This window comes from Sinocyclocheilus rhinocerous, unplaced genomic scaffold, assembly GCF_001515625.1.
Source record: "Sinocyclocheilus rhinocerous isolate Xijiao unplaced genomic scaffold, SAMN03320098_v1.1 scaffold1842, whole genome shotgun sequence".
NCBI lineage: Eukaryota > Metazoa > Chordata > Actinopteri > Cypriniformes > Cyprinidae > Sinocyclocheilus > Sinocyclocheilus rhinocerous.
The window spans coordinates 1,107,798-1,123,246 of NW_015667292.1; the positions used below are offsets into that span (position 1 = coordinate 1,107,798).

General features: G+C 35.8%; 1 protein-coding gene across 1 annotated transcript in view; it reads left to right on the forward strand.

Annotated features, from left to right (window-relative positions):
* The window catches only part of LOC107733626 (syntaxin-binding protein 5-like), a 155,241-nt gene that overhangs the window by 105,623 nt on the left and 34,169 nt on the right, over positions 1-15,449 (forward strand). Inside the window, exons 8-16 of the mRNA XM_016545332.1 lie at positions 2,248-2,375; positions 3,477-3,634; positions 5,980-6,052; positions 7,253-7,400; positions 7,562-7,629; positions 9,829-9,869; positions 11,939-12,156; positions 12,489-12,655; positions 12,818-12,943. Coding sequence (XP_016400818.1) covers positions 2,248-2,375; positions 3,477-3,634; positions 5,980-6,052; positions 7,253-7,400; positions 7,562-7,629; positions 9,829-9,869; positions 11,939-12,156; positions 12,489-12,655; positions 12,818-12,943 — 1,127 coding nt within the window. The remainder of the gene's footprint in view (positions 1-2,247; positions 2,376-3,476; positions 3,635-5,979; positions 6,053-7,252; positions 7,401-7,561; positions 7,630-9,828; positions 9,870-11,938; positions 12,157-12,488; positions 12,656-12,817; positions 12,944-15,449) is intronic.

The following is a 15,449-nucleotide window of genomic DNA, read 5'->3' on the forward strand; positions in this document are numbered from 1 at the left end:
ACATACATATATATACATTATATATAAAATGAATATATTTTACATAAAGTGCATTAATTTTAATTTTGTGAAGTGATTATGTATGAAAATACAGACAGACATATTTTATTTTCATGTTATTTCTTTGTCTGTGTGGGTGCACAGTCTCTATGTATGTGTACGCATTTGTGACCCGAAAGCTCCAGTTTATCATCTTGTTATAATCCAGCCCTCAGCCAAAATTGGAGAAAGAAAGAAAAACAAAAAAAAAACTAGGCTATATAAATAAAAAATGACGTCTTTCTCGCTCTCCATTGTCCAAGTAAATTTGCTTTTGGCACTAAACACTTGGCTTATCTGCTCATTTTTTTCCACACTGTTGCTGATTTACAACAATACTGAGCACAAGTCACTTTTCTGATTTAATTTCCCTCCTTGTGCCATGTGGATCTGTTTAGCATAATCACTGCTTGGCACACAACTTTATCTTTCTTCTGAAAGAGGAACTGCCTCCTGCAGCCAGCTGCTCTCATTCATCCTTCCAAAACATGTTTCAATCACAGCGCCCCTTGGCTCACAGCAGCAAGCATAAAACCTCCCAAAATCTCACCCTTTTCTCCTTCCAACCCTTTACTGCGTGCTTCAATTCGTTGACGGCGCCCTCTGATCATCTGTCAGCACCGCCTGTACAGAGGCACCGTCGCTCGGCAAGCGTTTGTCAGAGTGGGTAAATGGAAATGTCTAGGGGTCTGCTGCTAAATCTAAATGTAATGTAATGTAATGTAATAGAAAGGCCTTTGAACGAGAGAGTGAGGGAAGAGGAGAGTTACTGGGAGCAAAAAGACAGGATGGAATGAGAAGCACGACAGAAAGGGATGTGTTTGTTCGTGTTGAAAGAAATAGGAATAGATTTGGAAAGGTACAAAAATCTCATTCATTCATTTCTACACATAGACTGAACACAGAACTACCACTATCATGATATTATCACTATCATGACTATTTAGATTCAATTTTTGGTATGTCTTTGAATAATATAGAACATCAGCATCAAAAACTTTCATACACACTCCTAACAAACATCAAATAAATCTGACGCTGATATCATTTCAGTTATTATTTACTGTGTGACATTAGTGAGTAGATGAGTGGAGATCAGGCTGCTTTGATGGTGGAGTAATTGCTGATATCGGATTATTGACTCTCAGATGGATGAAGGTCTGAGAGAGAGAGAGAGAGAGGGGAAGAGAGAGGGAGAGAGACTTTCACAAGCAGGAACTATTAGTCTTCAGTGTAATGTAATGTAATAGAAAGGACTTTGAACGAGAGAGTGAGGGAAGAGGAGAGTTACTGGGAGCAAAAAGACAGGATGGAATGAGAAGCACGACACAAAGGGATGTGTTTGTTCGTGTTGAAAGAAATAGGAATAGATTTGGAAAGGTACAAAAATCTCATTCATTCATTTCTACACATAGACTGAACACAGAACTACCACTATCATGATATTATCACTATCATGACTATTTAGATTCAATTTTTGTTATGTCTTTGAATAATATAGAACATCAGCATCAAAAACTTTCATACACACTCCTAACAAACATCAAATAAATCTGACGCTGATATCATTTCAGTTATTATTTACTGTGTGACATTAGTGAGTAGATGAGTGGAGATCAGGTTGCTTTGATGGTGGAGTAATTGCTGATATGGATTATTGACTCTCAGATGGATGAAGGTCTGAGAGAGAGAGAGAGAGAGGGGAAGAGAGAGGGAGAGAGACTTTCACAAGCAGGAACTATTAGTCTTCAGTTCTCTGATTTCTCTAATTTCCGGAGCTAAATTGACGATACACACATGTGACAGGCAGCATCTCTGAATTTCTTTTTTTCTCTTTCTCTTTTTTAATGTTACTTCTCTGTCTTCCTCCCTCTTGCTTGTTTGTTTGTTTTTTGTTCACCAAATTTGCATTTATTAAAAAATACAGTAAAAACAGCAATAGTGTGACATTTTATTACAATTTAGAATATATATGTATAATTCAAATGTAATTTATTAGTGATGGCAAAGCTGCATTTTCAGAAGCCATTACTCCAGTCTATCTATCTATCTATCTATCTATCTATCTATCCATCTATCTATCCATCTATCTATCTATCATTGATAGTATATCTAGTTTATATACAGAAAATCTTACTCTGATCCAACATTATAATACAGGTGATTGATGTATTCCTGATGGCTTCTCTTCTGGTGTTTCTCTGTCAGGCCATTCACTCAGTAAGCTGGCATCACGAGGGGCGACAGTTCATGTGCAGTCATTCTGACGGCAGTCTGAGCATGTGGAATCTGAGAAACACCGCCAAACCTTTTCAAGTCACCTTCCCTCATGGTGGGTACACACATACTGTATGTATGGTCTTTTTCACATATTAATAATAATTAGTGCAAAACTAGTAAAACTAGGGGTGAGATTAAGGGATGTAAAATATGGTCATGCAGAATAAGGCATTAATATACTAATACTAAAAGTACTAATAAACAGTCAATATGCTATGCATGCCAACAAGCAACTAGTTAACAGTGAGAATTGGTGCCACATTTTTGACATTTTTACTTTAAGCCTCTCAAAAATGTCAAAATTACTTTTAATTAAGAAAGGTTTAAACATGTTTATTATGAATTGAATGTATTCTAGTCATGCTCTGTATGAATTGTATTTTTAATGTTTTATAAAGAAATTGACAGGCTTGGACATAAAAAAGGCATTAAGGCCTCATTACCATGTGGTAAAAAATGTTTTTGCTGGTATATCATCCTTATACCCTAAATTTGGACATGCCATAGCCTTTTATTGTTTTATATATAGCTATTTATATTTATACCAGACTAACCCCAACCCACACCCAAAAGAACCTTTAAAATTAGCATTTTTTGCATTTGTAGAATTTAAAAAAAATTATTGCCTTTATTTATGAATCGTTTCCACAAAAAATACGTCTTCAAATGTCCCAAAAGGGAGGTTTTGTCAGTCTTACTTAACTTCTAGACCATTACTGCTGTTTTATCTTGTCACAAAACAATTAAAGTTTACTGCCTATTTTTATAAAGCCTGTTTTCCTTGGGAGATGAGCAGCAAAACATAATTTGAAGAAACGTCCATTTTTGATTGCTTGTTTTTTTGCCTTTTCCCCCAATGCTGTGTTCAAAGAAGTGGTCATGAGTGGCCGCCTCAGTTATAATGATATTTTAGATTAGCTTGGCTGTAATATTGTTGTCCCCCTTTTGTTTCTTCCTATTTGCATAGAGAGTATTTCAGGGTTGTGAAAAAGACTTTAAATTGAAACAATACTTTCAACGTATTGAGGGGACGTTCAACGTAAAAACGAAGCATAAATCTTGCCTTCTAATAAAATATAAGCTTTTGGCTCTTGACGTGTTAAAGAAAGAAATTCAATGGTTTTCAGTTAACACTCTTTTTATTTTCCGTCTTCCAGTAGTGAAGCATTTGTTGTCTTCTCCGGGGGTCTTTCATATGATAAGGCAGGACGGAGACCAACCCTAACCATCATGCATGGCAAAGCCATCACAGTGTTAGAGATGGACTATCCAATAGTGGACTTCCTAGTGCTCTGTGAGACGCCTTATCTCAACGGTGAGTGTACTGAACAGATCAGTTCTGTCTCCTGCTCTCTTCCATATCATTAGTGTTGATTTGGTGGATTGAGTAAAATCAAGTTTTTGTTCTTCTTCTCATTGTAGACTCAATCACTGATGTTAACAGAGAGTGGAGAGGAGATTAATTGAAGTGAATCAGTTCATTCGTTCAGACAGTTCTTAATGATTCAGTTCAAAACAACTGATTTCATTTGAATCATCACTAAGTAGAGTTCCAAGATATCCCTGTTCTACATTTGAAATCTCTCTTATTTTGAAATTAATTATTTAGTTAAGTACTTTTAGGGTGTTGTATTTGTATTTCATTTAATTTGATATATTTGTTCCAGTTTGATAATGCTGGGTTTTTTATGGCTCTAACATGTCCCTCAACTTATTGTTTTATCCCCCAGAAAGTTATTCCTTACAATTCAATGATCAGCTCAGTGGTTAAATAAAGACGAACACGCTCACATTGGGAAAAGTGGTTTCTTCATCAGAAAGTTCTGGACATAAACATTAGGTGAAAGGTGAAAAAGTGAGAACTCACCATATAGTCTCTTTTTTTCAGGTAAGACTCAGAGAGATGGTAGAAAAGAGTCATGTAAACCCATTCTCAAGGTCGAATACAAGACCTCCAGAAACAGGTAAGAGAACACACAAAAATCCCAAACAGACAGCTGATGAATTTTGGGAAATGCAGTCTTGAGTGCTGTGGATGAATTTAATCCTCCTATTTGCTTGCGACAGATGTGTCCAAGTTCCACTCGAGATCCATTACTGCTGTTTTATCTTGTCACAAAACAATTAAAGTTTACTGCCTGTTTTTATGAAGCCTGTTATTCCTTACAATTCAATGATTTTATCAAGTGCTGTTAAAAAAAATGTGGGGTCTGTAAGTTAAAAAAAAAATAATAATAATACTAAGGAGGTATTAAATTGATCAAAGGTGTCATTAAATACATTTATAAAGTTATAGAATATTTATATTTCTTTTGAACTTTCTATTCATCAGTGAATCCTGAAAAGGAGACCACGGTTTACAGAAAAATATTAAGCAACAGTTTTCTGTATTGATAGTAATAAGAAATAAAGAAAAATCAGCTTTGTCATTACAGGAATAAATTACATTTTAAAATATATTAAAACAGGCAACGGCTATTTTTAAACTCTAATATTTCATAATATTACAGATATTTTCTTTTACTGTATAAATTCAGTCTTGGTGAGTATAAAAGACGTAAAAAATAATACCAAACCAGTACATTTGAATGACTGTAAATGCATTGTGAATCAATTACACAAAACCTTTTGAAACATCCAACCTAAAGGAACAAGTCATTTGCGAATCCGACATCAGTAAGGTGAAATGCTACATAGGAACTGATTCTGAATGGTTTGAGAAGTGACAGCTTCAGCTCTGTTCAGTCAAGGGGAAAGAGTGTATCGCTATATCTGTCTTTTTCTCTTGAGAAAAGCAGAGACAGACAAAGCCCTGTCAAGCACAAGTACACACATGCACAGAATTTGTTACCCATGTAGGATATCAGACCAGAATCAGACAATCTAAGATTTGGTCAAACATGGCTGAAACCTGAGGAGCCCAAATACAACATCAAACATCCAGCAAATGTGCAGTGATTTCAATTGTTAGCCATTGTAATCTTCCTTTCTCCCTGTCAACTCTCTGCTTGTTTGTTCATTCTAACCAGTGCATATACAGCACAGTACATGGCCCTGCATCTTCATCACCTGTACGGTTTTCATGAAAGAGAATAATGGATTCTGCTGTGTTTTCAGAGCATAAATGTTACACACAAACACAGAGAAGATAATTAATGCCTTCGTCCCCTTGGTTTCAAGATGTCACCTTGTCATCAGTTTTCCTCACAAAGCTTAAAGCTGAAGTGTGTAATTTCTGCACCACCAGAATAAAGACAATTAGAAAAATAACGAGTTTTAAGACAGGTTTTTTTTTAACATTCAATTCATCTTCTACTGGTCAGACAAACACAGACAAACACTTTTTGGGGCTGGTCAGGACTATTAGGGCTATTACAGAGATGTTTCACACAAAAATGAAAATTTGGTCATCATGTATTCACCGTAATGCCATGCCAAACCTGTAAGACTTTCTTCTGTGCAACACAAATATTCATAATATATTAATCTTCAAAAATGTCAGTGTATTTTGTCCATACAATGAAAGTCAGTGGGGTCAAATGCTGTAGTTTCAAACTTCTCCTTTAAATGAAGTAAAATCCATAAATCTATGTTTTTGTGCTCACTTTGTCTTGAGTTCATAGATGATTATTGGTTGAGATGTTGTGTTTGTGTTGACAGAGGTCCAGGAGCCATATGCGGTGGTGGTTCTGTTGGAGAAAGATTTTGTTGTGGTCGATCTAACCCAGAGCAAGTGAGCAATCTCTTCTTCAGCTTTATGCCATGTGTGTGTGTGGCTGAATGATGTAACTCAATGTGATATACTCCAACAACACCTCACACTAGTACTTCCACCAGAGGCAACATCGCTCAACACCCAATAAATTTTGTGTCTGTGTGTGTGTTACTTTTGAAGATGCTTTGTGGAAAAGGGTTTAAATCTGAGAGTGTGTATGTGTGTCTTTATTTGTTAAGAGTAAATATCATTGGATTTGTCACTCATAAACATCCATCAAATGAGTCATTATTAAGAACCAGAGCCAAGGTCAGCCTGACACACTCTCTTTCTCTCACACACACACACACCAACTGGCCGTTTGCCACTCTTTTAAGTATTGCTCCTGCCATAGAGACTTTGCCAGTTTGACATCAGATGTTTTCTTTGCTTTAAGGCCATTTCTTCACAAGGACGCACTGAAGGAACAAACAAACTGCTGTACTCAAACCCTCTCAGAACCAGACAGTCATTCATACATTCCATTTAACTTGAACTTTAAAGTGTACTTTAGTTTAGTTTGATGTTCTTTAAAAACATTATTTATTTAAATAAGCTTATATAGTAAAAGCAATAAGCCACTCAAAGCTTCAATGTATGTTACAATGATTTAATACAGGCACTCTCAAAAATGTGGTGAAATCACACACAGCCTTATTACTTTTATATCAGCAATAGCAATATGGTAAAGGCACATTTATTAAGAATAAAAATAACAGTAGCACTTACAATTTATTATTATGATTACATTCTAAATTATTATTAATTCTTCTGATGGATAATGTAGTTCAATTGCGTAAATGTAGGCCAGCGGCATCAATACAGTACTCGTGGGTATCAGTACCTGGTAGCCCACTTAGAGTCGCCCACAGAGCACATTCTATAAATAGCCTCAGTTTCTTTTATCATAATAATGCTCATTCTTAAGTATTTCAAACATGTAGCCCTCTAGCACTTTTATCGCTTCTGGTTGCTCTCACTTACAGGAAGGTTGGAGACACCTGCTTTATGCTGTTTATGGTCGTCTGTAGCAACATAATGCACTTAAATACGGATTTCAGTTGATGTACGGTCACGAATGTGTGTGTATATAGGCTATTTTATGAGAATTGAGAGTCAAAATCTTCTGTGTTTCATAAATGCCTGTTATTTATTTTGAAGTCTCTCTCTCTCCTGTAGTTTTCCTATCTTTGAGAACGCCTACCCCATGGACATCCATGAGTCTCCAGTCACGTGCACGGCTTACTTTGCCGACTGTCCCCCCGACATCATACCTGTGCTTTACTCCATAGGAGCTAAACACAAAAAGACCGGCTACAGCCACAAGGTTTGTCAAAGTTCTTAGCTAATCTAAACATTTTTGGAGTTTCTCGATGACCCAAATTTCAGCCTTTCATTTGAAATGCTTAGTGAAACTTGTCATCTATTTTGCATGGCAGTTGAGGTGTTTTAGAAACACTTTTTATGTGTTTATGTGTTTGTGTTCAGGAGTGGCCGGTCGGTGGTGGCACATGGATGGTGGGTTCGCAGACATATCCAGAGATTATCATCACAGGGTAAGTTGTAAGTTGTTGCTAAAAGCTCAGAAACAAGGCTGAATGTTTTTATAATTTTTTTACGGTATTACATGCTTAAGTTGCAGCTGAGAATACACTTCAGGTTCATGTTCAAGTTTGGGGTTGGTCAAATTTTTAAATGTTTTTGAAAGAGGTTCAAAAACGTACTAAGGTCAAAAACAGTAAAAAAAATAAGTAAAACAGTCATACTGTGAAGTTTTATTACACTTTAAAGTAACTGTTTTCTATTTTAATATATTTTAAAAAGTAATTTGTTCCTGTGACGGCAAAGCTGAATTTTAGGCCATTATTTTAGTCTTAACCCATTTAATCCCAAATATTTCCCAGACATGAAAATATCCAAATGATGTGTCATTAGTAACCCTTTGAAATAATCAATAATTATTTTTTGAAATTGTTTTGGAAAAGTGTGTGAAAAATTGTGTTTTATGGTTGGTCACAATTGTGACCGGTGGGATAAGGTGAGTACTGAATTAACATATTTCTGCAGTCATAAAAATTGTTATATATCTTAGCCCAGCTATTTTAAACTGTTTGATCACATTCTAGGGTTATTATTATGCATAAAAAAACCTTATGCAACATTGATAGGAACACTGAGATTAAAAACAAACAAATTCAACCATCAACGCATTTCAAAATTGTTACTTGTTTGTAAAATATAACATCAAATTTTTATATTAGTGCTACCAGTATTACAACATCAACACTGAACATTTTTTGTAACATTTGAATTTGTAATTTAGTGCAATATTTTGTCATTGCAACATTTTAGTGTAATTTTCACTAGCAACTGCAATTGGATTTTAAATGAAAACCTTTTTACGGTCACTATTGTAGATTAAATGGGTTAATATCACATGATCATTCAGAATTCATTCTAATATACTGATTTGGTGCTAAAGAAACAGTTAATGTTTTTTGTGGAAAACTATTTTTTTTTAAATATTTTGTTCATGATTATCTGATGAATAGAAAATTCGAAAGAACAGCATTTATTAGAGATTTTTAACTATAGTGTTTATATTATTTAACAAAACATGTTCAAATAGTTTTCTGTTTATTACATATTATATTTACATGAATTTGGTTATTAGGCATTGGAAGAATAAGCTTTTTTAGCATTTCACATAAGCATCAAGTTGAGTAAAATGTGTGCTTTTTTGTCTGAAACTGAATATGTGGATGTCTCAGCTGTCCCAGAGCAACACACTTCTCACTTGGATGCTTGTGCATTTATCACATTGTCGCTCACAGCAGTATTGACAGGTACAAGGAATAATATTGGGAGTAAAAACTGAATTTCACACTTGTTGCCAAATCTCCACTGAATGATTTTTAGATATAATACATTAATGGGTGTTTCTTTAAATATGGGCGCCTTTGACCCTGACGGCTTTTACAAAATAAACTCTCTTATACTAACTTTTAAACTTACTTTCCACACTTTCTCTAGTCTATTTCATGTATCTACTGTACCAACAATGTCCAACATACAAGCATCCTAGACAGACTTTTGTCGTGAACAACACAGTATCATTTACACCATGTCACATGATGTTGTTATGATGTCATATGTTTATGTAATCTAAAGGCTTCTTATGAAAATTTGTAAAATGCTTCCTACAGTATGTGTGAAATTAGTAGAATTAAATTAGTAAAACAATGTGCTTGCTTTTCTTGCACCTCAATTTTGAAAGCATAAAGTTTATCTTGAACTTTAGTAGCTTTAGAAGGGTTGTTGTGCAGGTAAAACAAAGGAAAAAAAACAACGGCCTACACAAGGTGGCGCTTCCTACCTAAAATAGTTTCACGCCCCTGCCTCAAAAAAGTGAACATTTCCACCCACATGTGGAGGTCATTTATAGTATTTTTATTTGCTTGAAAACTCTGGATTGATTTTGTTTTTGTTCCGAAGCATGCATTGATTCCGTTTGTTTTCACTTGAAGTCAATGATGTCTAAAATGTGCCCTTCTACTTGACTCTCATTGGTAAATGTATCGCACTTCTCTGCTTTAATTCAATAGCGCTATTGACCCTGCGTGTTGTTCTCTCTGCCTCTTTTTCCCTCCTGTTTCCATAGCTGGCATTGCTTGCTTTCTCTTAAGCGGTTTAACACACACACTCATTGGCTCATACGATCGCTCTTTGTCCTTCCTCTTTGTTGTCCCCCTTAGACATGCAGACGGATCAATAAAGTTTTGGGATGCCACGGCGAGTAAGTGTCTTCGCTTTGACAAGCATGTTCCCCCCTTTCAGCCTCATGCTGTTTCCGTCTCACTTTTTCTTACTGCTGCCTTGATTTAGAAGAACCACCTCCCTTGATGCTTTGACATATGATTCCTCATTTCTCATTTCATTCTTTACAGCTCAAACCAAACAATATATGACCAAAATGGACATCCAAATACCAAATATGTGCTGGTTTCACAACCATGGGCATTACTTAAAGGGGTCATATGATGCGATTTAAATTTTTACTTTCTCTTTAGGTTCAGTGCAAGTTAAGTTCAGCAGACAGCATTTGTGGCATAATGTTGATAATCAATTAATTTCTTGTTTGCTATTAAATAATGGTGAGGAACTTACAGTGGAAGTAAATGGGGCCAATTATGGAGAATTTTAAATTAGAAATGTGAAGTTTATAATTTTATAAAAACATGTACATGAATTCTTGTGTTAAAACTTTTTATTCCACATGAACTCAAAAACTGAAACTATTTACTTTGTTAGCACTAGTATTGAGGTGAACAATTAATCTGTGCAAGTTAATCTACAGAAATAAACATTGTTTTAGTAGTTTTAATCAAAATCTGAAAAATTGCTTCCACTCTGGAGTGGAGTCTTTTCTCTGATGATGTCAGTTATTCTTATAGAATTCAAACAATTATTAAAACTTTATTGTTACAGTTATCAGTCTTGGGCTTTAAAGGGATAGTTCACCAAAAAATAAAAATTGTCATTAATTACTCACTCTCGTATCGTTCCAAACCTGTAAGACCTTTGTTCATCTTCGGAACACAAATTAAGATATTTTTGATTAAATCTGGGAGCTTTCTGACCCTGCATAGACAGCAACCCAACTGACACGTTCAAGGCCCAGAAAGGTAGTAAGAACATCGTTAAAATTGTCTATGTGGCATCTATGGTTCAACTGTAATTTTATGAAGCTACAAGAATACTTTTTGTGCACAAAAAAATAAAAAAATAAAATAAAAAAATAACATCTTCACACAACAATTTCTTTTCTACGGAGCCCCGCACATGGCATGCAGGCAAAAAATAGTAGGCTAAATCGTGTGCACGATTGACTATTTCGTTCCCTCGATTTATAAATTGTGCGCACGATTTACTAATTCGTTCCCTCGATTTGCTAAATTGTGCACACGATTTATAAATCGAGAGAACGAATTAGTAAATTGTGTGAATCGAGGGAACGAGCAACCCAACTGACACGTTCAAGGCCCAGAAAGGTAGTAAGAACATCGTTAAAATTGTCTATGTGGCATCTATGGTTCAACTGTAATTTTATGAAGCTACAAGAATACTTTTTGTGCACAAAAAAATAAAAAAATAAAAAAATAAAATAAAAAAATAACATCTTCATACAACAATTTCTTTTCTACGGAGCCCCGCACATGGCATGCAGGCAAAAAATAGTAGGCTAAATCGTGTGCACGATTGACTATTTCGTTCCCTCGATTTATAAATTGTGCGCACGATTTACTAATTCGTTCTCTCGATTTATAAATCGTGTGCACGATTGACTATTTCGTTCCCTCGATTTGCTAAATTGTGCACACGATTTATAAATCGAGAGAACGAATTAGTAAATTGTGTGAATCGAGGGAACGAAATATAAATCGTGTGCACGTTTTAGTACATCGAGGGAACAAATTAGTAAATCGTGCGCACGATTTATTTATTTTTTCTTGCATGTCATGTGCGGGGCTCCGCACTTTTCTTCCATGTCAGTTTTTTTTTTCGTAAAGTAGACACTAATCTTTATGGTAGTCATCATTATGCTACTATTAAGTGCTTTTGATTGAGCTTAACTTGTACTAAACACAGAATATTTACTTTAAAGCACTGCTTCTGTTTAAACACCTTGTGCGTCACATTCAGTATGTAATACGATGTGATGTGGTGATAACCTCCATCTCTGTCAGTCACACTGCAGATGTTGTATAAGCTCAAGACGTCAAAGGTGTTTGAGAAGCCTAAGAGTGGAGGTGTGGGGCGCAGCGCTGAGCTTGTGGATGTGGTGATAACCTCCATCTCTGTCAGTCACACTGCAGATGTTGTATAAGCTCAAGACGTCAAAGGTGTTTGAGAAGCCTAAGAGTGGAGATGTGGGACGCAGCGCTGAGCTTGTGGAGGAAGACCCCTACGCCATTCAGATGATCAGCTGGTGCCCGCAGAGCCGTATCTTTTGTGTAGTCGGCATCAGCGCCCACGTCATTCTGTACCGCTTCAGCAAACATGACGCCAACACCACCATCACTGTGAGTGTGCTCTTAAAGTGATAGTTCACCCAAAAATCCAATCAACATTTCTTACTTGCATGTTGTTCCAAACCTCTATGGCCTTCTGTGTAACACAAAAGAAGATATTTTAAAGAATGTTTTGTCCATACAATAAAGATCAATGGGGTCAAAAACAACATTGAATGCCATTGACTTTTATTGAATGGACAAAAAAACGCTTTTGTCTTTTGTGTTCAGCAGAAGAAAGAAACTCATTTTGAGTGAACTGTTCTTTTAAGGCAAACCTTTAAGAGTTTGAGTACATGCTGTAGATTTGATGGATTAGCTTTAAGTTGCATTTGTGTGTGTAGTCCCTAGAAGTGCGACTGCAGTGTGAGATGGAGGACGTCATCTCTCCGTCAGATACAGAGAACACTCCATGTTTTTCGGACCCCAGCGGTCTCTCGCCCCAACCTCAGCCTCCAAGTCCCCGCAGCAACACGCCGGACAGTGTGCGGGATAGCATCCCTTGCCTCAAGTGAGACTATGCAGCAATTGCTCAATATTTATGGTTTCCTATGTAGGACTTGATAAGATTAACTTGCTTACTAGATAATTCTACATAGAAAGTATTAGGTCAATAAAGTGTAACAGTCAAAATAGATTCCACATGTACTGAATCTGAATACTCTCATCACAGGGTTAAAGATCGTATGATCCGAATGCCTCCTGGCTACCAGGCGGAGCTGGTGGTTCAGTTATTATGGGTTGATGGAGAACCGCCACAACAAATCACCAGCTTGGATTTAAACTCTGCCTACGGACTGTAAGTGGCCCTTCCTCTTTTATGTCATCTATTTTATTCAGCCAATAGAATCCTTACTTTTTCCTCTAATTTAATATTTTGTTTTCCATTTTGCCTTGAAAATAAATACTATAGTATTTTACTATACAGTACCATGGTAATACCAAGGTTTTGTGGACTTATGTGGACTTATTTACTATGGTATATGAGTATGGGGCAGCACTTTAGTATAGGACCAATTCTCACTATTGACTAGTTGCTTATTATCATGCCTATTATTAACATATTGGCTATTTAAAGCACATATTTGACCATATTCTACATCCCTGATCCTAAACTTAACAAGTACCTTACTAACTATTAATAAGCAGCAAATTAGGAGTTTATTGAGGCAAAAGTCGCAGTTAATGGTTTGTTAATGGCAAGAATTTGACCTTAAAATAAAGTGTAACTGAGTATGGTAATCAAACATCAGTGTTCCCATGTTTAATGTAATTGATTTTGTCATCATAAAAACTCCAGACTCATGTGTCCAACTGTTATTCCAGCTTGCATGGTCTTTGATTTTTGATTAAAGTGGTAAAACTCTTAATTATAAGTTGGCCTTCTTTTGAATCTTTCACTTGTTGTCATCTTGTTTTGATTCAGTCACAACCACGTGCAATCTTTATCACTAAAGCATTATTACGAGCAAAGGTTGCCATGGTGATTTTGAATTCCTTTGAATTCAGTCCAGCAAATTAAATGTCACTGCACACCCAGTGTCATACAGTCCGCATTTGTGTATGCGTGTCTTGTGAATTGTTTGTTAATGACTGGACCCACGGTGTGGGATTTACCAGTAATTAATGGAACATTTTAAAATCAGTCTCATTTTACATTTTACCCCTTGTAGAACCTGTTGGATGTTTAGCATTGTAGACAACATAAATTATATTCATGTGTTTATTTGGTCAGAAATACTGTAAAAACATTTTTATAACATTTTGAAACATTATTATAATTTATAAATGTATAATAACTAAAAACTGTTAAAGGTGCCATAGAATGGAAAACTGTATTTACCTTGGCATAGTTGAATAATAACAGTTCTGTACATGGAAATGACTTACTGTGAGCCTCAAACACCATTGTTTCCTCCTTCTCATGGCAGATCATGGAAATAAATGTTATGTTACAGGCTGTGCAGCGGATGTGATGTGCGGGGATAAGTTGGTGTCTGTATTCAGAAAGGCACGGAAAACAAATAACGCGCGTTCTAATAAAATAACGCGAGCCACTAAAGGGACATGGTTAGCTGCTTGCTAGCGGTAGCCTGTTACAGGACATAAGATTTCACTTACCACATAAACAGAGTAAGGAGAGATGACTGAGGATGATGGCGAATGATTTACAGATCCTGAGCACCACTGACAAGCATCTGATCTTGTAAAATGTGTGTTAAGTACTGCCGCTGTAGTTTACACAGAGCACGTATGATCGCAAATCTAGAAAGTGAAAGTAAAAAGCGATCGTGCATTCGAATACATTAACCCTCTGATGCATCGTGGTCACTACAGTGGACAGCTATTTGGAAGCCATTTTGAACCATTTAAGATGTAGCATCATGTTCCAACCACCAACTGGCGAACCACCAAAGTGTTGTCAACGATTCCATTTAATTGTTGTCTTTTTATCGATTTTTTTGTTTTGAGATATTACATAATATATTCAAAATGGCGGCAGGAAAAGGGGATGCACCATGTACCTCGGCAATAAGTGTTAAATAATTTTATTCTCAGAAAACCAGACAGCTACAAAAAAAATATTTTTCGGTTAAATAGGATGTCAGAAATAGTTTCACCCAGATTTTAACAATATTTTTCTTGTACATTTTTTTCTGTGACAGACAGAAAATATATCAGCCCACTACAGTGGACGTCATGCACTAAAGGGTACAATTCTGCCTATGGGCCTATCTGTAGATTCTGCCTTATTTTGTATGTTTTATTAAAATTATGATATAATTTACACTTGAATGGTTTTATTGAACAGAAATATTAAATGGTCTTCAGATTTTATCATTTATTTCAATGCTTACAGTCTATATTTATTTATTAGGTCATATACAATGTATACATGTATACTATATGAGTACAGATATATGTGTGCATGATTGTGTTCGAGTGTGTGTGCTTGTGTGTGTTTGTATTTGTGCTTACATGTGTATGAATAGCAGGGTGCCTCCCTCCCCCCACACACACTGCCCCACACAGCCCCACACACCCCTGGCCCATAGACACACACTCTTACGTTTTGTTTGTTACACTTCACATTTCTGTGCCGTCATGACATAGCTTGTTGTTATTGAATGTTCTTATGTGTATTCATACCATTTTCACGTAGTAAATATTTTAAAGACGTGTTTTTTAAGACCACCCATTAAGTTCTATTGATTTACTTTTTATACGTTTGATTCATGGTGTCCACTACAGTGGACAGATATGTAACTCCCTCAAAATATAATATATTGACAAAAAAAAAATTT